Source organism: Carlito syrichta, unplaced genomic scaffold, assembly GCF_000164805.1.
Source record: "Carlito syrichta isolate Samal-C Ts95f unplaced genomic scaffold, Tarsius_syrichta-2.0.1 Scaffold147202, whole genome shotgun sequence".
Taxonomy (NCBI): Eukaryota; Metazoa; Chordata; class Mammalia; order Primates; family Tarsiidae; genus Carlito; species Carlito syrichta.
The window spans coordinates 99,262-124,628 of record NW_007091298.1 but is presented as its reverse complement, the minus strand read 5'-3'; the positions used below and the strand labels follow the sequence as shown (position 1 = coordinate 124,628).

Here is a 25,367-nt window from a genome sequence, read left to right as displayed (position 1 = left end):
CTCTAATCATCCTATGGAAGTTGTACCCACTTCCACCACGTCTGTATCAGCACTTACACAGGGCTCCAAAGCAAGTTCTCAAAAAGCAGTTATTGCAAGAATGCATAAATGTCAGCATTTATGAGAAAAGCACATCAGTGGCAGGACCACAATATTTAACAAATGATGCCAGATAATACATATGATGAACTACTCAGGAGAGTCTCCGATACTGTCTTTGCCTTCATCTTCAAACGTGCTTATGCTAATGCGCCATTAAGCCTTTCCCTGAAAGTGCTGGCAGCATGACTATCAGTCATAGGCAGTGTATGATTTGTGTCTTGTGCCTTAACAAAAACAGTCCAAAACCAGCACATCCCTCCAGAGAGTGGGGAATAGAAAGGCATCTTAGCTGTTTAGATGAGCACTGAAAGCAGGGAACATCCAACCTACAGAGAAAACAGCCATGCCAGAGGGAATCCTCATTTGTTCCATCAGGTACACCAAAGGCTCTTCATTATATTTAGACAGTCATTTCTTAATTTATCTTAAGTGGGCACAAAAAGGTCAATAGTTTTTGTTTTAAAAATGAAGTCAGCCAGGTTCGGTGGCTCAGCCTGTGGGAAGCTGAGGTGAGTGGATTTCCTGAGCCCGCGGGTTCGAGGCCCGCCTGGGCCACTTGGCAAGACCTCATCTCTACAATAAATCAAAAAATTAACCGGGCATGGTAGCGCGCGCCTGTAGTTCCAGCTACTCGGAAGGATCGCTGGAGCCCAGCAGGTGGAGGCTGCGGTGGCCGGGAGCGGCCACTGCACTCCAGTCTGGGCGACTGAGTGAGACTCCAACTCAAAATAAATAAATAAATAAAAATGAAGACAGACAACAGAAAAGCACGATTCTGTTTACTTCCATAGCTAAGAGCTATAATGAATAAAATGTTAATCAGTGTTCATGTTGATCAATCAACTTTTAACACTTTTATGTGAACTGGTAAAATCCACTCAGGTTAACTGTGTGCTGAAGAGTTAAACCTTGCAAAATTGCAGTGACTATAAAGTAATCAGTAGTCCAACTGTATTCAACTCCAAAAGAGACAGATTTAGTTATGTCACAGGGTCTTTTTAGTTACTTCTGGAGTTGCTTTTTACGTGATTACTTTGACTAATGGCAAGCCATTACCTCATAAATTCCTCCCTGCCAGACAGTGAGAACAAGGCCATCTCCTTGTTCAGCATGATGGTAACAACTAAAGAGCATAAACCCATGTACCTGCAGTACGCAAAGCCCAGGTCTGCTGCAATGAGGATAACACAGAGTTGCGCTCCCTCCATCCGTTCTCCTCACTCTAGTCAAAGGGATCTCAGCAAACTCTGAATATCATTTTTCCTACTTAAAACAATTCAGTGGCTTTCACTGCTCTTAACATTCTGTGAGACCATTAGAGCAGTCTGCTTTTCGGTTTTTTTTGTTTTTTGAGTTGGAGTCTCACTCGGTCACCCAGACTGGAGTGCAGCGGCCGCTCCCGGCCACCGCAGCCTCGACCTGCTGGGCTCCGGCGATCCTTCCGCCTCAGCCTTCCGAGTAGCCGGAATTACAGGCGCGCGCTACCACGCCTGGCTGATTTTTTGATTTATTGTAGAGATGAGGTCTCGCTGCCCAGGCGGGTCTTGAACCTGCGGGCTCAGGCAATCCACTCACCTCAGCCTCCCAAAGGCGTGGGATTACAGGCTGAGGTCGGCAGAGTAGTCTGTTTTTTAAAAATTGTCATGGCAGTACTCTAAATTACTAAACTCTATTGCAAAGTTTTTAATCAAAATCACTGATTTAAAAAAAACAATCATCAGAGTATTTACAAAGAACTTTTAGAAGGGGCAAATGAGAGCTTGCAGACAATATACGAGTGAGAGCAAAAAGCTGTGGCATACCAGTTGTGCACCATGAGCTTCTGCACAGCCAGCAGAGCATTATAGCGGACCTGCTGGTCTTCATGATGCATGTGGTTCATTACCAGCTGCTTCCCACCAAGCTGCTCAATGACCCTGTGAACCAAAAAGACTTGGTGAGGAGATGCAATTACATTCAAACTCACGCTGTTCATAAGTAGAACGTTCAAATACTAAGACACCAAGGAATTTTATATGTGAAAGTGACAATATATGTACGAAAACCAACATACATATCGTTTTAAAATCATTTTCTCTGAACCAGATTTTAAATATTCAAATATTTTTTCTTTTGAATTCCTACTGATAAATCCAACTGTTTCTTAATCCAAGAAAATATCATCTACCTGGATACCACACAGACAATAGTATTCTAGATTATAGTTTTCTAAGTACTGTAGTTGGGTATTAACTTCCTTATTGCCAATATTTCTGGCTTCCTTCAAATCAGTATTGAACACTATCTAATCTGCATAATAATACAAGATCAATATCAAGTTCACTAGTGACTGTGCTGTGCAATAGGTATGGGTTTAAGTGCAGAAGTAGGAGACAGAGGGTTAAAGAGCACTCGTTAATTTCCTGGAAAGGAGTATTGATTATAAGATATCTGCTCCTTTCTCATAATGATGAAATATGTGACATGACCTTCCAAGCAGGGAGAAAGAGGAGAAAATTCACATCTTCAAGAGCCTCAAGATAACTGACATTGCTTTCTATCACCGCACCCTTGATACCCTGAAAATCCACTTATTTCAAGAATGAAAAGAGGTCCTCTGCTCCTTAGCCATGGTATGGTTACAGATAGAGCTGTGGAGTCTCTCAACTCCAGCACAACTGTGTGGATTTCCCTGACTGCTCTTCATCCACCAGAACTGTCTGGTGAACAGTACCTACTACGTGGTCAGTGACAAGCAACACTGTAATGCAAAAGCGTGTTTAGTGGTTTAAGAAAATCTCCCAGATCAGTAAGGTTTCTGGGACCAGGAAGAAATAAGTGGTGGGGAACAGGGATGAGAGGGATGCTTTTATACCTGTTTACCTTTTCATATTTTATTTTTTAAATCCAAATTTAAAGTATATATATTGAATTGAGGGGGGGAAGTACAATATAAGTGTAACCAAACACTAGGTGAGTGCTTATTATGTGCCAGGTGCTGTGCTTTAAAACATTGCCTTATTCTAATATACCAGCTCTGTCATTTATCAGATAGGTTAACTAGGCAAGCCATTACCTCATAAATTCCTCCCTGCCAGACAGTGAGAACAAGGCCATCTCCTTGTTCAGCATGATGGTAACAACTAAAGAGCATAAACCCATGTACCTGCAGTACGCAAAGCCCAGGTCTGCTGCAATGAGGATAACACAGAGTTGCGCTCCCTCCATCCGTTCTCCTCACTCTAGTCAAAGGGATCTCAGCAAACTCTGAATATCATTTTTCCTACTTAAAACAATTCAGTGGCTTTCACTGCTCTTAACAAAAAGACCCAAACTCTTAAAACAGCCAACAAGGCCCTTCACAGTAGCCACTGGGGCCTGGCTTCACTCCACAGAGGACAGCCACATGCCCCTTGTTCCCTAGACTTTGCCTGAGCAATGAACCCACAGCCAAGAGCACTGTAACTGCTGCCTGAAGGAAGCTTATGTGACACAAGCGTTTTCTCCACAGGTGCATCACAGTCTTCTTGCGATTAGGAACACTACACAGACGGTAGGCTTAGGAGGTGTTTAAAACAGCAAAATCACCCCCCCAAAAAGCACAAATGTGAAATACGTGGCAGTAAATAGACCAGGTAAACGAAGCTTGTTTGTAGAGGAAGAGCAAGCATAGGAAGGCAGACGTTGCCTTTTACTACCTCAGCTGGAAATGTGCCCATTGGCAACTCAAATTTTTCAACATTCTACACATATCCGTGGATGACGGGTATCTGGAAGTGCCTCAAATATTGAGATGAGGGCTAAATAAATTTTCGCAGGCAGGAAAATTCACAAATCTGGAATCCATGAATAATGAGGATCAAAACACAACCTCAAAGAGTTGCCATGTTATGAGAGAAATATGACTATAAAAAACATAGCGCTCATACACCATTTTTGGTAATACCAGTGTGACCCCTTTTGCACATGTAGAGCGCTGTGCTCAATGCCTCATGTTTTTCATCTCATGTAATCCTCACAACAAATATACTGCCTAGTAAAAGCAATGTTTTTGACATTCTAAACTCTTGCCCCTTGCAGCCATCTTCTCATATTACCACTTGCCAAGTAAATTTAGAAGTGCTGCTTTTAGCAATGGACATTATTATGTTTACTTATTAAGCATTCATTTGTAAACTACATGAATGCCCAGCATTCATTTGTAAACTATATGTTATTGCCCTCAGAGCCGACAGGTCTCACAGAGGGTAGAAAACCTTATCCTCCCAAATGCTACAAAAGAAACACATTTTCTCATCTTCTGGATTCCAGATGCAATTGAAACATCAATTACTTTCAGATTATATAAATGTCCTATATCATAAATACTTGAAAAAAAAGCAAGAATAATTTTTCCAGTTGGTAGATTATAAAACATCATTAAAAAGACAAGATATTTCATGATTTTTTAGAACTAGATTCAAGTACTTCATTTATTAGGTATTGTCTAATAGGGATAACCTTGATAACCATATTTCAAAACAAGTTGAGTCAATAGCAAGTTCAGTTTTAAGGACTTAAAATATTACACGATTAACAAGTACAACCCTAGTAAGAACATTTAAGAAATATACCAGCTGGTGAAATAGAAAAATGTCATTTTAGAGTAAACCTTAAATATTCTAAAAAGCACAGAACTATTTTTGATTGTTCTAAAGGTCCTTTTCTTAGTATAGTTTAAGTAATTCAGATGAGTTTACTTAAAACATCTTGATAAGAATTCTATTGTTTAGTATCTCCATGTGACCTACTGCAGTGAGACAGAGGAGAAAATGCCTATCTTCAAGAGCACCAAAGATGACTGACTGTCACCGGGGCCTTTTAGTTACTTCTAGTTAGTCTAGTCTGTGAACTCAGCCGCTGCATGACTCCATTCTGAGGTCTGTGTTGCCAACTAGCTATCAGCATAAGTGCTGTCTATACACAAGAAGATATGCTTGAGACCTCAGGGGGCATGATGTGGCTGAGTCTCAAGGCCTACTTGGGTCAGCTCGACAGCAGCAGGCAGAGCTGCTTTCCAAAAGGGATGTGTACCTGTATCCATGTCAGGGAAATGACAAATCCAAACTCCTCTGAATGGAGGCCATCTCCCTTCGTCAGAGGTTCCAATCGGCAAAATCACCAGTCAGAGACCATAGCTGAAAGGGGACATTCAAGTTGTACAGCCACAAGATAGAGAGCATGCCACAGAGTGCTGACAGCTTCCAGTGCAGTGGTTGGTCTGGGCCCTAACACAAAGGCTGCCAACCGGTCGGTAAGCCAATATGGAGGACCACGTAGAAAGCCCATGTGCAGCATGTACAGTCTTCAAAACCCAAGAGTCTACTCTGTTTTGGTGATGGGAGTTGAAAAGACAGCAGCTTTTCCTTGAATGCCAGGGGGCTGAGCATCTGAATATGCCTCAAGGGTCCTAAGAAACTTTACTTAGCAGACAGGCTCTTGGGTGATGTTGAGGTTTCTCAGCCACCTCAGTTGGCAGGAGAGTCTGGGCCCCTGAGACTGAGGCTTCCGACTTGCCAACCAACAGGACACCATTTATACGGTGGAAACTTTGGCCAACAGAGGCAAAGACACTCGTGCTCCATCCTGACCATACCCAAGTGTGATTTATATGTGCTTTCCACATTTCTTTCTTCCCAATTGGGAGATTCTCCTACCACCCTCATGGGATGGGGATGGCAAGTGTCACAAGTCAATTCTTCACATACAGACAGACGTAGAAGCACCACAGAAGACTGAACTGGCCCAAAGGGTCATATTTGCTTCCCCTCCCTACTTGCAACCAGAAAACGCAGAGTCTACAAGGAAAAAAACAAATAAAATTTGGAATTCCATAGATGAGAGAGAGTCACTGTTAATATTTTTATTGCTTTGTTTCATGTAGTATGTGTATGTTCACATCTAATAACTGATGTGTTTTGCTCAGCTTATCACGGTTTAACAAGCATCTTCCCATGCCACCAAAAATTCATGATATATATTTATGCACTATTCTGTTTAACTATGCCACTATTATTGCATATTTTGCTTATTTTCAAGCATTTTTGCTATTATAATAATGTTGCAAGAAATAGTGTAGGAACTTTTAATGCTTTCTTTTAAATATGGAAGGAAGCATGAATATAGTACTTCTTGTTACAGGTAGAGCATTCCAAATGTGAAATTCAAAATGCTCCAAAATCTAAAATTTTTTGGACGCTAACATCTCACTCATTGCTCATTGGAGCATCTTGAATTTCAGATTGTTGGATTAGGGATGCTTAATCAGTAATGCAATATAAAGTCCAAACTGAAAAACTTCTAGTCACAAGCATTTCTGATTAGGGATACTCAACTTGTAATATTCTCTCCCAAAAATGTTTTTTTCTCCTCTTAACCATTTCCCATTTGCTTTCTAAGCTTCTTGTAATGTACTAAGCTCTTTTTCAAACATGCATACACACACACCCCGTCTGCATCTGTGACAGCTTTCTGAAGTACACCTAGAACAAAGTTCTATGCAAGACCAGTGACAAGGGTTTACACCACTGGATCAGAATGAAAACATCCTGCAGTTCAAACACTGAGTGATTCATTAGTTACACTAAAGTAACCTCCACTTTCCCTGAGGTATATACCAACAGTCTGAGTAGTTTCCCATCTGCCACTTGCCTTGTGTTTCTCTAGAGGAGCTCCAGTTGTTGGGCAACCCACAGTGTCTAAGTATTTATATATAAGAAGAAGTCGTGAGTAACCACAGAATGTTAAAATCTAACTACAACTGTTGTTCCAATTTTTCTTTCACGTTTTAAGGAGCCATGGGTTATTCATCTTGACATTGTCATTTAATAAATAAGATAAATACTCTTGTATGTCTTCCTCATTTTTAGCTTTGATGAATACAAAATATTAACATGAATAATAATAAAAAGCAGCTAATATTTAATGAGTATTTACTATGCAAATATTACCTACCAACATTGCTCTAAACACTGTACTTGGATTAACTCATTTACTCTTCACATTAACTCATAAGAAAGAAATATAATCATCATCCCAATTTTATAGATTAGGGAACCAATCAGCCAATGGGACAGCACTAGATATTTCTGATTTTCCAAACAAAATAAAACAGCCCCTTTGTCCTATTTAGTATTTCCTCCCTTTATATAAATGATATTGGCATCTTGATTTCTTAGTTCTCTAAAACAAACCTGTCTTTTTGCTGCTACCACATCTATGTAACACCTCACCTATAAAGCAGCAGTACTTGTGTCCTCCCACACTTCAATACTTGAAATACATAATTCCATTACTATGCAACTACTGGAACTTTTCTTTACAGATGTTATACTTTTATACTTTGAACCTACTGAAGTCATTAACAATGTCTAATTCAACTCTGTAAGTATAATTAGCAGTAGAAAAACAGCCAGTACTCACGAAATGGCTACTGAATTAAATCACACAAACCAAAGAAAATCTTTAACATGAAACAGCTAATGTGATCTCACTGACTACTACACAGTAGTATTATGTAAGTGTACTTACATCTTTATACAACTCATTTTTAATTGGGTTTATCACAATTCCCACTATTGTGGCAATCTTGATTTCATTTACTCTGTTAGTTCCTCTGCTAATCTACTCTATTTTAGAGAAGTACATGATTTAGGATTCTGTACTGAAGGTCTCAAAAACCAAACGAAATTAACAGTTTTCTCTTACCGTTTGCCTCGTGGGTAATGCCTCACATATTCTCCAACATCATGGGCAGCAACAGCTAAGACTTGGGGATCATCTGACACCTCCAAAAGTTTTGTCAAGATTCTGAAATAAATTTAACCCAAAAAGAGATCAAGTTCTAATTCTGCTATAGATCACAACAATGCAGGTATCTTCCTGAAAACAGACATTTATAAATATAATCAGATATTTCTAAGGATTTCACTATTACACTTCAGTTAGCAGTTTTCAAACCTTTATGCATATACAACAGATTACTTTCAAATGCACAATGTATAGTACATCTATGTATATGTATCTGTGTGTGTGTGTACACACACACACACACACACACACACACACACATAATGCACAATTCCCAAAATATCAGGGACTCCTCTCACCTCAAAAAAGACACCAGAATGTAAGTAAAAGTTATTTTAATATAAGACCAGTGGATCTTCCCTAGTTATACATTTTAAGTAACCCACAGGACCTATTATCGTTAGTACTGGAACAAATTACTTTCATTGCCTGGTCAAGAGAGTGGACTAAACAGTAAGTACACACATCTTCCCTCTTTTTGTCCCAACTCTAACAAAAGACTGAAAAATACACTTTATACTTTGGCAAGTGAATATTCCTTAGAAGAAGGCAGCCCAAATCTACTATCCTCTTACCCTGCCCTTCTAGTACTTTCCCTAGTGCAACTGTATGGCGTAAACTGCTGTTTACCAACAGTTTACTGACAAGTACTTCTGAGAACAGGAGCCTGGGAACAGCAGCAGAGGGGCTCCCATATACATGGTTTCTGCCTCTGTCCTCAAGGACCACCAGGGAAAGGGTGCATTCACTCAGGGGGTATACATGTCCTTGGAAGTGAACAGGGAGGGGAATGGCACTGCTCAGAATCCAAGGAGCTGGGAAAAGACAGCCTTCCTCATGCGTGCAAACAGAGACCGTTCAAGGAACAGATCACTCCTATTTTCTTTTAGCTGCTCAAGAACCTTAGACGGAAAACTTTTCAACTCATTCTACAAGCAGGACATAACTGGGTAACCAATCAAAATGAGTAAAATTTTTAATGGTCAGGTAGAAGATTATTACATTAAACAAATGCTTTCTAATATTTTATAAATCGTCACTCAAAGATACATGAAAACCCTAAGCAATTAGCGAACTGAACCTACTAGTATATCAAGAGAATATAATTTATTTAGTTCTCAGCTCAATGTCACCCCTTCCTTAGCAACCCATGATCACCCTAAGACCCCCTTCTCCCAACATTCCCTTTTTCTACTTCATTTTTCTTCATAGTACTGTTCACCGCCTGTCATTATATATTTACTTAACTGTTTGTATAGTCTTTCTCTCCCCCAGTACAACGTGAACTTACTGAGAATAAGGACTTTGTTTTATTTGCCATTGTAATGGCAATACCTAGAACTGTACTGACAACACAAAAGATGTGCAATAAACATTTGCTGAAAAATAAATGCATATATAATTTAAGTGTTAAATTGGTAATGCCAATCGGGAAAAATAATTTTGACAGCTTCTGATGGACTTTAAAAGACACAGACCCTTTGAACCAACAATTCTGTTTCTAGAAATCTTTCCTACAGAAATATTTTTACATTTCCACAAAGATGTCTGTGTCTTAAAAAAAGACTAAGATAGTCATTTTTAGTGACCCCAAGCTACAGGATGTGGAAAAGACAAGTCACAGACTAATACATTTAGTATGGTAACATGTATAAATAACTCTGTAAAAATGCAGGTAAGGTATGTCTATGCATCAAAAGAACACTAGACTTTCTACTACAGTCTGTTGACTATGGTTCCCACTGGAGCAAAGTCTGAGATTGAAAAGCAGAAAGAACCTGTCCACTTTAGTTCTCTCTGCTTCTGGAGTGTTTGAAAGGCTTGGACCAAGCTGTTTGATATAACTCGAATTATAAGAATATAGCAATACACACTTAAAAAAAAAAAAAGTGACCTAGTTTTACTGAAATGCTCGAAATGTTACTATTCCTGAGAATTGTTAATTATTTAAAATATATGATTGAAAACATTTTGAAACCATTTAGTCATCTGTTGGCATACAAACAATTCATTTACAAAATATAGATCTTATTTAAAAATCTTCACTAGGAAACAACTTAAATGACAACTATCTTTGCTTATATCATTTAAATAAAGAAAATACTTAAGGGGTAATAAAACTCTACTTTGCTCAAAATTTGAAGAAATCTATGAGCTTGCTTACTTTGGTTTATAGATGATACTTAATTGGCAATGTCTCCTAAGACTGAAGTTTAAGGTGTCTCAGCCTACCTTTTTCTGTCACCATCTCAGCCTACCAAACAGCTAAGATTACAAACAATAGGAAACACTGATAAAGACCCTTACTGTTAATCAATGAATTATTTCATTATGAAGTAACTCCTTCTATCTGCTGGATTAAAGAGGAAATCTGAATTTCCAAGTAGTAGAGCAGAAAGGAATGACCACTGATTATGTGTGTGCATATTTCAAACCCTGTGTAAAAACATTCCTCCCAACAACCCAAAAATGATGAAATGAGACTGAGATAAATTAGGCAATTTGCCTCAGGACACAACAAATGTTGAGCTTGAAATCTGAATTATTAACAACTGACTCTAGCTCAAACAAAACAGAGCCCAACCTAGCGCTGCTACCAAGTCACTCAAATGATGCACATGAAACCCTACACATGAAAACAAGACATATATGCGATTTTTCACACATGTATTTATATTTAACATTTCAATTCATGTATGCATTTTGAAAACCAACACGGAAATTATTCTAAAATGAAGTTTAACTCCATTGAAACACTAATTTCAAGACTAAATTTCTTTGATGTTGCTTTACTTAATGTTTAAAAATTATTTTTGAAATTATAAGCAAATTATATCAACATAAAATTCCTTAAAAGCATAACATTTGTTATTGAGAGAAAAAAAAATCAGAGTAGCCTGAGCTCGTGAGATATGCAAAATTTATCAGGCCCAGAGAGATTGAGTATGAGCCCAGGAACAACTGTTTAAAGGGATTTTGTTCCTGATTGGCTGCCTCACACATTATCTTTATGTTCCTGGAATTTGTGATAAAAAGAACAATGTATAGCCAATCAATAGCTTGTTATTTTAATATAAATTATTGGTAAACAAGTTAGGAACTGCTAATTCTTTTTCCTTAAAAACCCACTTGTAACTGCTGCTAATCAGAGTGTATATTCAGGGAAACTTTAATCTATGCTCGTAGGTGGCCATCCTCAAGCTCTGAGCTCAAATAATCTCTGTATTTAATCATATTTTCTGAACCTTGTTAAGATTGACATTCCAAATACCTCAAGCCAGAAGTCAGCAAATGACAGCTCACGTCCAAACCTGGTTGCCACCTGTTTTTGTAAATGATGTTTTACTGGAACACTGCCACGCTCATTGGTTTACTTATTGTCCATAGCTACTTTGGCACTTCAATGGCAGAACTGAGCAGTGGTGACAGACACTAAATGGCTCACAAAGTCCAAGATATTTACTGCCTGGGCCTTTACCAAAAAAAAGCTTGCCAATCCCTACCTCAAACCATATTCAATGGCCTAAGTCATTCTCCAAATAGCTGAGATTCCATACCCTAAGTATGCTGTGTAATCCAGCAGCATGGGCATCACTTGGACCCTCATTAGAAATGCTGAATCACAGACCCTACTCTAGAGCTGCTTAGCTAGAATCTGCATTTTAACAAGATCTCTATTAACATTTAAAAAGCATAGCCCTAGAGTCAAAGAATGTTAGAACTGGAAAAAATTACAGAGACTTTCTAGTCAAATCTACAAAACAAAGAAATGATTTTAATTGTTAGCCTTCAAGGCCAATTAATCAACTGAATATCTTCAGCAACAATAAAAACATCTTTGTATTATTTCCTGTAAATATGCTGAGCATGCTTTCAATTTTTTTTAGTCAGGTCATCAATAATAATGTCCAAAAGACAAATTTAAGAAAAGACTTTGTGGTAAGCAAAGAGAGTTCCCTCCAAGCTGTCTCTGAATACAGTTGTTAAATCAAGAACAGAGGCATCAATCATAATGCAAACCTTCATCACCACATTAACCACAAGCCACGATTCTATGAAATACTCCAGTGGGATTCACACAGCAACATACTATAGCTTTGTTGTTAGACCAAATGTGAATTCTGATTCTGGCATTAGCTAGAAAAGTAATCTTGAAAAGCAGCTGTTCAAGTCAAATTCAAATTCATATTATTACTCTAATTAATCATTCAACAAATTTGCTCTTGTTCTTGCACAATATTTTCCCTCTGTTTTAAAAACACGTTTGCTGTCTCGTTTTGCTTTCCTTTTAACTATCTCCATGGTTTATTTCAGAATATTTCCTTATTCAAAATATATACTTATTTCAATTTTTTTTTTTTTGAGTTGGAGTCTCACTCTGTCACCAAGACTAGAGTGCAGTGGCCGCTCCCAGCCACCGCAGCCTCCACCTGCTGGGCTCCGGCGATCCTTCCGCCTCAGTCTTCCAAGTAACTGGAACTACAGGCGCGCACTACCACGCCTGGCTAAGTTTTTTGATTTATTGTAGAGATGAGGTCTCATCAAGTTTCCCAGGCGGATCTCGAACCCGCGGGCTCAGGCAATCCATTCACCTCAGCCTCCCAAGGCGCGGGATTACAGGCTGAGCCACCGAGCCTGGCTCAAAATTATGAACATACAAACTACAAGGTATTTTCTGAATTCTTTAAAAGTGACAGAAACGATGAAGTTACATCATATACTTGCTAACTTTGGAATTTCCTAGAAATAGGCCATAGCCTGACATAAATGTGGTTCTCCACAGATAAAAAAAAGTCAATAGTAAAATTAAATAAAGATTTTATCTAGGTCTATTTTGTCAACTAGTTTGAAGGGCAGCATTACTATGTCCTTCCTGTCAATCATCCTATGTAGATGATTTATAGAAATATAAACTAAAAACGAAATCTTAACCCCCCCAACAACTTAACAGACTACCTCTTAGCTAAGCGGACCTCAGTTAAATCTTAGAAACTGAGTTCCCAGAAAGATAGGAAGGGCAGTCAGACACAACTCATTCTATTCCGTCGCTTGTGGAGGTGAAGCACAACTGACCAGCATTAATACTAAAATAGAGTCATAAGACAGAGCAGACTCTTTGTGACCATAAGATACCAAATTATAAACAAGACCCAAGGCCAAGCCAGCCAAGGGTTAAGTCACACCTGCAGGCCATCAATCTTGCTAAACAGGTCATATTGGGGCTGACTCTGACTCAGTATCCTTATCTTAACTAAAATATTCCTTTCTGCTAACTCCAAGTTTTTAGACAAAGTTTTGTACCTTTAACTAACTACAGATTAAAGAATCTCTGAATCCACCTGCAATTTGTAACTCCATTTCAAGATGCCCCAGCTTTTTGGACCAAACCAATGTATGCCTTCCGTTTTATTTATTAATTTGTGCCTTTGCCTGTAATCCCTGCCTCCCTGAAATGGATAAAACCCCACCTGTAATCTGATCACCTCACGCAGACTTTCTCAGGATTTCCCTAAGCCACAGTCACTCATATAGGCTCCGAATAAACCTCTTGTGTTTTACAGAGTTTGGTTTTTCCATTAACAAGAAGAAAAACTAAAGACAAGCAATGATTTCAAATTCTTCAACACCACATAACCATAAAAGAAAAATATCATATACCATTGTTTCTGTTTATTCAGAAAAATCACAGCGGATCATACACAGGTAAAGAAAGTAATGTGAGGAAAAGTCATAAAAATTAAAACCTAATGCCAGAAAACAGAAGGCTCTTTAAGTGTATCACAGTAAAGATATATGTAATGCTTTAGAAATAATTTGTAAAAAGTGTCCCTCTATTAGATTTAAAAAACATTATCCAAGCTGTCATTGCTAAAACTCACAGTCACAAGGCAATAGTAAAAAATTAATTCGCTCTTTTTCACTTCTATTCCAGTCCCAACAACATCTATCAACTACTGGCTTTGGTTTGCCACACTTCGTTTAAATGAAAATAATGTATCATTCTAAGTCATATATAGAAAATGAAGTCTAAACAACTGAGATGGGTGTGCCTAAAAATTGGACATGTGTTTACTTTTGTGATCCTTGAGATGTCTTATTTAAATGACAATAAGAGAATTTTTGTAAGTATAAATCTATAAGGACAAACTGGGAAATGAAACAAAAACAACAAAACACTGAATTGGAGAACCAGAGGAACAAATATTAAATATTGAGAAAACCAAATCCCAAAATGGCCGTGAGTGGAGCTAAGCGGCAGCCTACTTTACAACACAGAACTCTAGATATCAGCATTCCTGGATACCAGACACAAACTGTGCTGTTCAAGATGACAGCCACTAGCCACATGTGACTATTTCAAGTTAAAATGATCAAAGTTAAATTTTGAAATTCAATTTCTCAGTCACACCAGCAACAGTTCAAGTGCTCTTTAGCCATGAACTATTATTGTACTAAGCAACACAGATAAAAACCATTTCTATCATCACAAAAAGTTCCATGGAAGCTGAAACAGAAAGTGAAAATTTGTAACAGCATGATCCACAGGAACATCAAGAAACTCACATATACAGAGATAAGTTTAATTAAAAAATGGTAAGATGATAACATTACCCAAAAGAAATACTACAGAAGTGAAAGGATATATTATGCTCATGGAGTAGAAGCCCACCACCATTTAAAAAATATCATTTCCTTCTGGAATGAACTATGAGATTCGATTCCAATCAATAAACCAATAAAACTGATTGTTGATAAGCTGACTCCAAAATGCATACAGAAATGCATAAGGCCAGAAAGCACCAAGATACCTTGGAAAAACAAAAGTACTCACACTATCAGACACCGAGTCTTTAATATAAAGTATACCAATTAACACAAAGTAGTACTGGAATAAGAACAGACAAATAGATGATAGAATGGAATAAAGAATTCGGAAAGACATTTACATAGAAGCAGTTATAGCCAGGGCAATTAGGCAAAATTCAGAAATAGAAGGCTTCCAGTTTGAAAAATGAGAAGTAAAACTCTATTTGCAGATAACATAATCTGGTACATCTGACCCTTGAACAACACAGGTTTGAACTGCATGGGTGTACTTACACACGGGTTTTCTTACACCTTTGCCACCCAAGATAGCAGTATCAACACCTCCCCATCTCCTCTTCCTCCTCCTCCTCCTCCTCGGTCTATTCAATGTGATGATGAGGAGGAGGAAGACCTTTAATGATCCACTTCTACTTAATAAACAGAAAATATACTTTCTCTCCCTTATAATTTTCTTAATAAGATTTTTTTCTCTACCTTACACCTTATTGTAAAATACAGTATATAATACATATGACACAAAAATATACATTAATCATCTGTTTACAATATGAGTAAAGCTTCCAATCAACAATAGGCTATTAGTAACATTTTGGAAGAGTCAAAAGTTAGAGGTAGTTGTTTTTTTTTAACTGTGGTGGGGGGATCAGCACACCTTATCCCTGCCTTGTTTAAGGGTGAATGGCATAAAGAAAATGCAAAGGAATCTAATTTTTTAATGAAATTTATTTAAATTAGTTTTTAATCAAAGAAAAGCACGTACATAGTTCATAAGAAATCAAATAATATGGCTGGACTGGCAGTGAAAAGCGGCAAACTTTTTGTCTTTTTTCTATCCACTCCCTGATTTTTGTTTCTCCAGAGACAACCACTTTCAACTCTTGGCTACTTCTTATTCCTGTTTTCTCTGAAAAACGTGTTTATACTGCTTTTTCCGGACCTTTCTATACTAGATCTTTATTGTTTCTCCAAAATTACACATCTCTCTTCTCTCCCACCCTCCCAAATTTCCAGGATCACTTCTTGTTAAAACAGTATTCATTATTTACATAAAGGCTGACTTTACATGACTAGTATTATTCATAGTTGAGGTATAATTGTAAAATGTTTATTTTTTTCCTGGGGTTCATAATTACCTCAGTTTTGTTTTCTTAATTTTGAAAAATCTGCAGATCACTAATTTATCTCCCACTCTCTGAAAAATAAAAACATTCTAATCTATGCAAATACACCAGGCAGCTTTCATTTTTTTTTTTTTAAAACATCCCACCTGAACTCCCCATCTTTGGGCATTTCCTGTTGGCTTCATGCTATTCTCCCTAACACCTACCCTAATATGATGATATTGCTATTTTGGAAACTTCATTGTAAGCTGCCTTGTAATGAATCAAACGTTTTTTCCCCTCAACAAGACCGTACCCTCAACATCCCTCCGTGTAAGGACACTACCATCATTCCGTTTACTGTCCCCTCCCTCCTTCAAGGTTCCCAATGGCATTCTTAAAACGGCCTGATCGCATCTGTGCTCTACTTTGCAATCATAACTATTTCCTTAAAAAATAAAAACCACAAACAGCATTTGCATTATTATAAATAAATGCCATTCACTGAATAGCTGAGCTTTGTGCTATGACAGCATCTCCTTTCCTTTGGCTCCGCGGTCTTGATCCTTGTGTTACCACTGAGCCACTGAAATGAGCCCATTTTCTGACACTCTCACCATTTGTTCAAAATCCTGCGGCATTCTAAGCTTGGTATTTGGAGGATGCTTTTCCCGTGCAGTTTTGGTTTCTTTTGCCGAAGGTTTCTGATTAGCACTGTCTTCTCCAGTGGGGTGAAGAAATATATGCCTTTCATAGCATAGTCTTAAGGCTTTTCACTTATTTATTCAGGTCTTGCTTACAGTCCCCATTATTCCTGAAGTTTACTGACTTGTTTTTTTCTAAAAATTTTAGACTTTGTTTTAAAATAATGCATTCTGTGACCTTATGGTCACATCCTGAAATTCCATCTTGTTTTAAGGATGTCAAGCTTTTTAAAACTTTTCGTGGGTATGAAGGTCTCTGTTCCTGAGAGTCACGCATCTCCCCTTTCTAGGCTCCGCTGGCTTTCTGCAGCCCTCTTGGGAGCTCGCTGGGAGCACAGGGAGCAGACATGGAGGGCGCCAGGTAATCGCGAAGACTCGGGCCCCTCGGCCGTCATTCTGGCTCCAGAGACCGGCAGCTTAGTCATCGCTCTAAATGTGCACCTGCAAGCGGATGTCCAGGATCACAGAGCCCACGATGCAGAAGTCCACGAAGTCCATGCGCAGCTGCCAGGCCAGCTCAACAAGGGTGAACAGGGTACCAGAGAGCCTACTGCAGAAGACCCTAGAGGTGGTGGCTGCTCGAGGCCCTGACAGCCAAGAAAGACCCCCGTGGAAAGCAGTCTGGCAGTTTTTCAAATGGTTAAACATAGAGTTACCATATGACTTGGCAATTTCATACCTAGGTATCTACACAAACAAGAAAAATGAAAATATATGTCCACACAACAACTTTTACAGCAAATATTATTGGAAGCAATAATTATAATAACCAAAAGGTAGAAACAACCCAAATGTCCATGAACTGATGAATAAATAAATAAAATGTGGTCTTATTCAAACAATGTAATATCAGTCAATCATAAAAATGAATGAAAGATTGCTAATTCTATAACATGGATGAACCTGGAACACATTATGGTAAGTGAAAAAAGCCAGTCACAAATATATATATATATACACACACACACACACACACACACACACACATATATATAATTCCATTTAATGAGAAATTTCTATAATAGGTAAGTCTAGAGATTGGTGGTCTCTTAGGGCTGGGCAAATGAATAGACAGAGAGGATGCAGGTAAAGAATATGGGTTTCTTTTTGAAGTGATGAAAATGTCCTCAAACTGACTGTTTTGATGGTTGTGCTTATCTGTGACTATACTGAAACCACTGAACTGTATACTTTAAACAGGTAAATTGTCTGGTATATGAATTATATCTTGCCAAAAAAGAAAGCTACCCTCACATATTTGGTCATTTTATTATGACAAAGGCAAAACCTGCAGAGCACTGGGGAAATGTTATTTTCAGTAAATGATGCTGATTCAATTAGCTATCCATGTCAGTAAAAACATGAATCATGTTCTCTATTTTATACCTTACCCCAAAAAATCGATTCCAGATGGACTGGCACTCTAAATGTAAAAGGTTAAACAATAAAGTTTCTAGATGATATCATAGAAAGAGATCTTCATGACCTTGAGTAGGCAAAAACTTCTTAAGGACACAGCAAAGCACCAGTCATACAGGGAAAAATTAACTTAGCTACAATAACCTTTAGAGCTTCTCTTTATCATGATATCATTAGGGAGTAAAATGGCATGCAACAGAGTGGGACAAAATGTGTGATAAATATGAATGTACATATGAATACACACACACACACACACACACACATATGAATGACAAAGAACTCATGTTAAGAACACATATAGAACTCCTATAAAATGGGGAGGGAATAAAAAAGACCTGAACTGGCACTTCTCCAAGAAAAGAACACCCAGTTGGTCAAGAGGATATGAAAAGGCATTCATTCACATTAGTCAGGAAGAAAACACAAATTAGAACTACAGAATATCTAAAATTTAAAGAGTGACAAAAACAAGTGTTGGTGAGGAATTGGAATAAGTCATTAAGAGTGTAAAGAAAAATAAAAAACTTACTTCAAGAGTTCATAATTCTTCTCATTTAACCTCACAGAATTCTCTCTCCAAAATTTCTCAGATTTGTGCACAGGACTCCATTCCAACCTTCCAGATTTAAGTTCTGAACTATATTCATCAAATGAGCTACAAAAATGTTAAAGAATTCAAAGTTTATAAGAATCTGAGAGTTGCTCCAGATTAAGCAAAATAAAACATCTTCACTGACTACTTAGTTACGAAGACTGACCATCCTTTATATATTAACAAACTACCACGAAATAAAGCTTAAACCACATCAATAATCTTTAATAAATCATGTGAAATTTTATTCAGGGCACTAAGATCCAACACTCCTCTCAAATTTGAAGCTGGACATGAGACATTAAAATCAGCACTTGTTTTCAAAATATTTACCCTCAAGATATACATGAATCTGTATAAATTTAAAAATCTGATAATCTACCATCATACTTGAATACTGTATTTCCCAGATCACTAGATATATTAATGTGAACTTACATAAAAATATAGTACTTTAGCATAAAATAATATACTCTAATACTACTATACTATAAATATTATAAACTATAATACATTATAAAAACAAAAAACAAAACAAAATCACACGTATTGGTGCAATATATTACAATGTGACTATCAACAGTGTAGAGGTAATTTATTAATTGAATGAATTCATTATAGATTAATTAAAAACAAAAAACTTTCTATATTTTAAAAAATGGCAATTTATTGTAATTCAAAAACCTTTCACTGGAGAATAACTTAATTATTCCAAGCTTTATAATATAAAAATCTGTAATGTGGTTAACCAGTAGACAAACACAATGTCAGGAATACTTGGACTTTCTTTCAAGCAGCCCTGTTGCTTAGTAATTCAGTATAACCAGGATATACTGGCTAAGTTGATCAGTGTCCTGTTCGAATAAAGAAATAATTTAATGTAGGACTGGTTACTATAAGCAGTAAACTAGTATTTTTACATTCATATCCTAAACCTATAATAGCAAAAAACCAGAAACAAATCTCTTTCAGCTGCACCTATAAACCTATTAGATTTATATCTTTCTTTCTTTTTTAAATTTTTTATTTTAAGGATGTGGGGTACAATTCAGGGTTAGGTATACAAATGTTCATTATGCAGGGACCCTTGTTGATGAGCTGTGCTCCCCCCTCCCCTGGCAGTGTCCCACTACTGGCAATCCCTTCCTTACAGATTATGATAAACTATTTTTCAAGTTACCAAATTCAAGGAGAAAAATAAAAAAGTAATAATAATTAGCTAACAAGGATTAAATCATTTAAAAAGCTAACTATCACAATTTTACTTTTTTAAAAACAGGTCTTAAATAATTGTTATAGAAAAACTAATCTTAAGTTTTTAAATAAACATGATAATAGAATTCATCCATATTTGAAATTAAGAATAACAAAATCATAACAAAAAATAATAATAGAAATCATTTTTCTTCCTCTGCAAAAACTCATTACAAACCACTGACATAGGTAATACCTTCTACCTCTGTGAAATCTTTTAAGCGTTGGGGTTGTGATTGCATTGGGTTATTCAGTAAATACATTTCTGGAGACATACTATATGGAAGGCATTTGCTGGGCAGCTGGAATCTCATAATAAATCCTGCAAGGTTACTATGATATTAATATTTTACTAAAAGGAAAACTGAGACTTAAAATGGTTAAGAAGGTTGTACAAGGCGACACATGGAGAAAGTAGCCAAACAATTCAACCCAAGTTGGCTACCAAACCCCAATCGACCTACAGAGAAGGAGCTATTTCCAGAAAGTCACTTTCTTTTATTTATTCATTTTAATTTTATAGACATATTACATTTATTCAGAAAGATATATATGTAAGTATCTCAAAGCTAAAAAGTGAAGCTAACATTTGAGGATTAGGCAAATTTCACGTTACAGAATATAATGATGACAAACAATGGATAAAAAGTTATTGTGAAGTACACAAACTATAATTTCTGGCTTGCTTAGTCTGCCTATTTGATCATGTCTCTATTTGTATCAACAATTCTGCAATAAGTATTAAATATAATAACTAAGCTGGTATATGGAATAGACAAAAGAGGCTAGAAATTAGAATTGTCATATATGAGCTCTTCTGATTTCAGAGTAAAATTTGTGTTGTTCACTCCTAGTGTCTTCAGGTGAATAACTAAAAGAATAAAGGAAAATAATTTTACTTAAGGTGAATCTCTTCATGTAAGCTACACTTAAACAAACTTGGCCAGAATAAGATGTATATATCCTTAACTAATTCCTAAGGTAGAAATTAATAATTTGCTCAAAATGATTGTTATATGAAAATTTTCAGTGTGTAATAGCTGTAATTTAAAAACTGTATCTCTCAGTTTATTCTAAATCCTCTGTGGCAATAATGCATGTATCTTAGAAATAGCAATTTCCAGAGACTCATCAAGTGATAAAAATGTTACCCAATCTATAAATATTACAAACTTCTAAGATAACATGGTTTTATGTAAACCAACCTAAGTCCATATGGAAGGAGAAAAGTGTGACCAAAGAAATGTCTAAATATATATATCTCCATCCAACTTCTCAAACACTCCATCATTATCTACTTGATTTCCTTCAGGAAACTCTTTTTTAAAAACATGCCAATCATTTAAAAACAAAGAATACATGTGTTAATGGGAAAGATAATCAAGATATAATGAAGCAGAAAAAGACCAAAATCCAAAGGAATACGTAGAGCCTCATTTATGTGTGTGTTTGTGTGTGTGTATGTGAGTATGTGAGTGTGTGAGTATGTGAGTGTGTGTGTGTGTGTGTGTGTGTGTGGCAGAGAGTGGCTAAGCAGCTTTTCAGAAGCAAACACAAGAAACTGAGGGTGAGGGTTGGGGGTAGGGGGGTGAGACAAGGTGGAGAAGATGGTGGGAGTGGCATGGAGTCCCTTCCATACCGTGTAAGGGCTTTTTTCCTTTACTGTATGCACATCATTTGTATCTCTCTTTTTTTTCTCCTTTTTTTATTTTAAAGATGTGGGGTACAATTCAGGATTAGGTATATAAATGTTCATGGTGCAGGCATCCTTGTGGATGAGGTGTGCCCCCCACCCTTCCCCAGGCAGATTCCCACTGCTGCCAATCCCACTTGCCCTCAACCCACCCTGGCATCTTTTTTTAATATAAAAATAAAATGAGTCTTCAAAAAGCAGGGAAAAAAATACTTTCTCCATATACAGGCAAAGCTCTTCCACAAATTAAAACTACCACTGCTACTTAAAGACATTCTAAGAGAAGACTCTCAAGGAGTTCTACCGGGGTTGAGCCAACAGCCTGAGGGGCAAAGCTGGACGAGTTTGAGACAGCAGAAAACAATGGGACTCTCCCCAAATAAGAATAAATAACACACAGCTCTGACCAAGTGTCGCCATGTAAGAATAATGTCTTCACAGAAGACAACATATTTTAGTGAAATGTCTTGATTTGTATAGATGGCAAAAAGAAATTCAGATTTTCTTAACACGGCATGCAAATAAAACAAAGCCCCAAAGCCCAACAGATCCAGCACATAAGAATTAAAAATAATAACACACCTAAGGTCCTGGACACTCTCCCCAAGTTTCTCCAAAAGAAATTTGATATCTTCGCTGATATCTTCGTCATCATACTTCTGCTGTTCCAAGTTCTCCAACTGTTTCAGAACTTTGCACTGAATCATAGCCAGAGCATATTCTTGGCGAGTCTCTCTTTCCGTTGATTTTTCTAAAAAGTTCTGAGTTAGACAAAGTGATCATGAGAAACTAAAGAATTTGTCATGTGATGTCCTCAGACCTCTGCACTTCCTCTTATGCTCTCTCTCCTCCTCCTCCTCTCAGGTTTAACAACAACCTTCAAGTGGGCGACTACCTCAAACCTTTACTTTCTTCCTGAGTGTCTGTCCCACGTTAGGAGTTGACTTCTGATTACTGACATATACTCCGGATGACTAGAAACCTTTAAGTACTGACACAGACAAGGCGCATAACACGAATGCACTCGAGATGAAATCCGCCACAACCCGTCCTCACGGCCTGCTCCACAGCCCCCCAGCCCGCGCTCCGCTGGTTGCCAACCTGGAGCACTCAGGACAGGCACTAAGAAAGAAAGCTGCTTCAAACATCCCTAGTCTCCAGGCTGTCACCGTTTTCCCCTCTTGAATCTGCACACAAGTGTACAAGAGACAATGATAAAGAAGAACGTTCTTGCCTAAACAATTATCAGAGAAGTTTTGTGACAGTCAGGCAAATTCCCTCGTGTTAGTCTGTGATGTTCTATTTTTAAAAGCACCTGGGAAAACAGAAAAAGAACCCAGGAATGCAGCTGACCATGTTAGTGATATCGTTAGTGATAACAGGGCTCATCATTCTTCCCTTTATGTTCTCACCAGATTTTAAGTACCTTGAAAGCAGTTCAGACCAACTACTATTTTTCACGATATCACCAGTGCTTGGCTCAGTATCTGGCTCAGAGTTGATACTCAATAAGATATCTGTGGACCTAAGATTCCTTCTCGGTGCTTACATCTATAAATATCACAAATTACTTGCAATCCTTTTTATTATAAATAGATCATGAGTAGAGTAGCAACAGTATAACTAAATTAAATTGCTTTCAGAATTACTTCAAACCCAACACATGAACTCCTACTCAGGTATGAAGGACTAAGAACCTAGTGAATAAACTCCTCTCCTGCAAGAAATAACTATACAACCTAGACAGACTGAAAAAGCAACTGAAGAATGAATAGAAATAGACTCTGGTGTGAAGTTCATACCTGCCTAGGGTAGGGAAGTCAGAAACCAGTGCAGGTTCCTGTCACTGCAGTTTTTATCCTGACACTACGTACAGCCTGTGCATCGGGCACAGAGGCAGAGAACCCATCAAAAAAAAAGCCAAAAAGTATTTCTGGCTTAGGGAACCAGAAAAGTAAAGATGGAAAACCGTGAATGCTTAGAGGTATGGGGATGACGATAATCCCAGAAGACAGAACTAGAAAGAGGACCCAAATTCTGTTTAATCACATCTCTGACCAACTCCTAAAACATGTATGTTTAGAAAGACTTAAAGCAGCTAGCTGAAGACCAGAGATCTAAACTGCAACCAGAGCTGCCACCCAAGAAATAAAGTCTGCAGTTCCAGATCAGCTATGAATACAATATTAGCTAAAACAGGGAAGCAAAATTTACAGGAGAAAAAAAGTGAATGTGCAATCTCCACAACATAGCATTAATAATGTCCAGAATACAATATAAGAATAGATTAAAAAGCCAGGCTCGGTGGCTCAGCCTGTAATCCCGCGCCTTTGGGAGGCTGAGGTGAGTGGATTGCCTGAGCGCGCGGGTTCGAAACCCGCCTCGCGGCCTCATCTCACAATAAATCAAAAAATCAGCCGGGCATGGTAGCGCATGCCTGTAATTCCAGCTACTCGGAAGGCTGAGGCGGAAGGATCGCCGGAGCCCAGCAGGTCGAGGCTGCGGTGGCCGGGAGCGGCCACTGCACTCCAGTCTGGGCGACAGAGTGAGACTCCAACTCAAAAAAAAATAAAAAAAATAAATAGATTAAAAATGATCCAAGGAGAGGATAAAATATTTTTTAAGAAGTGAAAAAAGGCTCAGGAATCTGTCAGATGTTTTCAAATGGTCCAATATACGGGCACAAGGAGAGGTAAGAGAATGGTGCTAAAATTTTATCTGAAGAAATAATGGCTGAAAATCTCCCAAATTCAATGTGAGAGAAATTTTCAGACACAAGATGCTCAATGAATACCAAGCCCAAGCAGAGGTACATCATTGTCAAGCTGATAAAAAGTCTGAAGATGTTTTCTTCAATTTTTGTTGCATATAGAGTTCTGGCTTTATAGTTCACAGAAAAAAAAAAAGACAAAACTAAAACATAAGCACCAAAGTGACCATGGTAAGTTCTTGGAGTCTTATAAGGTTAGAAAAGTTTCTACCTATTAAAGCAAAAGTATTCAATCAATCTTATTTGGAACTGTTTAGTCAGAGAAGGTGCCTCATGTACACATCAAGAAAAAAAAAAGTAATATCTTGAAGCAAAAATCCATATTTCCATAACAAAAATAATCATTTCAAAAAAACATGTTTCATACTAATATGTTAAAATTGCCATCATTGTGAAAAAGTTATTGATTTTGTGATATTTCCATGAAATTACTTCTGAATTTCTATTAAATGTTCCCTGTTTATTGTTTCATGTGAAATATTGGGAACGAGGTATATATCTAATGGTTCAATTTTTAAATCTATTCCAGAGATTTCATTGCCAGTAATGGTAAAGTAGCTCCTATTGGATCAACTCTTTCATAGGAAACAACTCAAAATCTGGATGAAATACAAAAAACCTGAAGGAATCAAAGGCAGCAGAAACTGGAAGGGAGTCTACACATGGAAAAAGGGAATGGTACTAGGGGAATTTATGGATTTATACATGGTTTTTCTCTTGAGGGCAGGCCCCAGTCAGAAAATTTCAAGTAAAACTCAGATAGAAACCTGCAGCCTCTCTGGTCTTAAGAAACAGAGAACAGTTCAGCATGACCATACCAGTTAGAAAGTGAAAGGAGAAATCACAAAGAAAAACTCAAAGAAGGGAGTCTCAAATTCTGCATACAAACTGCACAAATCTCTGATTGACCACTGAACTATGTCCAAGCAGCTCAGCTATGCCTTAAAAAACTGGGGGGAAAAATTTTCAGCTGCTGTTCACCACAGGAAGACAAAGCTTAGAGGTGGAGCCCAGGCAAGTTAACTGCCTGCTAAACCAAAATACTCAATGCTCTGTAAAGGAACATAAAAGAAAC

At 37.5% G+C, this 25,367-nt stretch overlaps 1 protein-coding gene across 1 annotated transcript in view; it reads right to left on the bottom strand.

Moving 5' to 3' along the window:
- The window catches only part of ATP6V1H (ATPase H+ transporting V1 subunit H), a 106,299-nt gene that overhangs the window by 21,338 nt on the left and 59,594 nt on the right, over nucleotides 1-25,367 (bottom strand). Inside the window, exons 9-12 of the mRNA XM_021708774.1 lie at nucleotides 22,105-22,283; nucleotides 18,513-18,638; nucleotides 7,828-7,929; nucleotides 1,905-2,018 (exon numbers count right to left, since the gene is read on the bottom strand). Of these exons, the coding sequence (XP_021564449.1) occupies nucleotides 1,905-2,018; nucleotides 7,828-7,929; nucleotides 18,513-18,638; nucleotides 22,105-22,283 (521 nt within the window). The remainder of the gene's footprint in view (nucleotides 1-1,904; nucleotides 2,019-7,827; nucleotides 7,930-18,512; nucleotides 18,639-22,104; nucleotides 22,284-25,367) is intronic.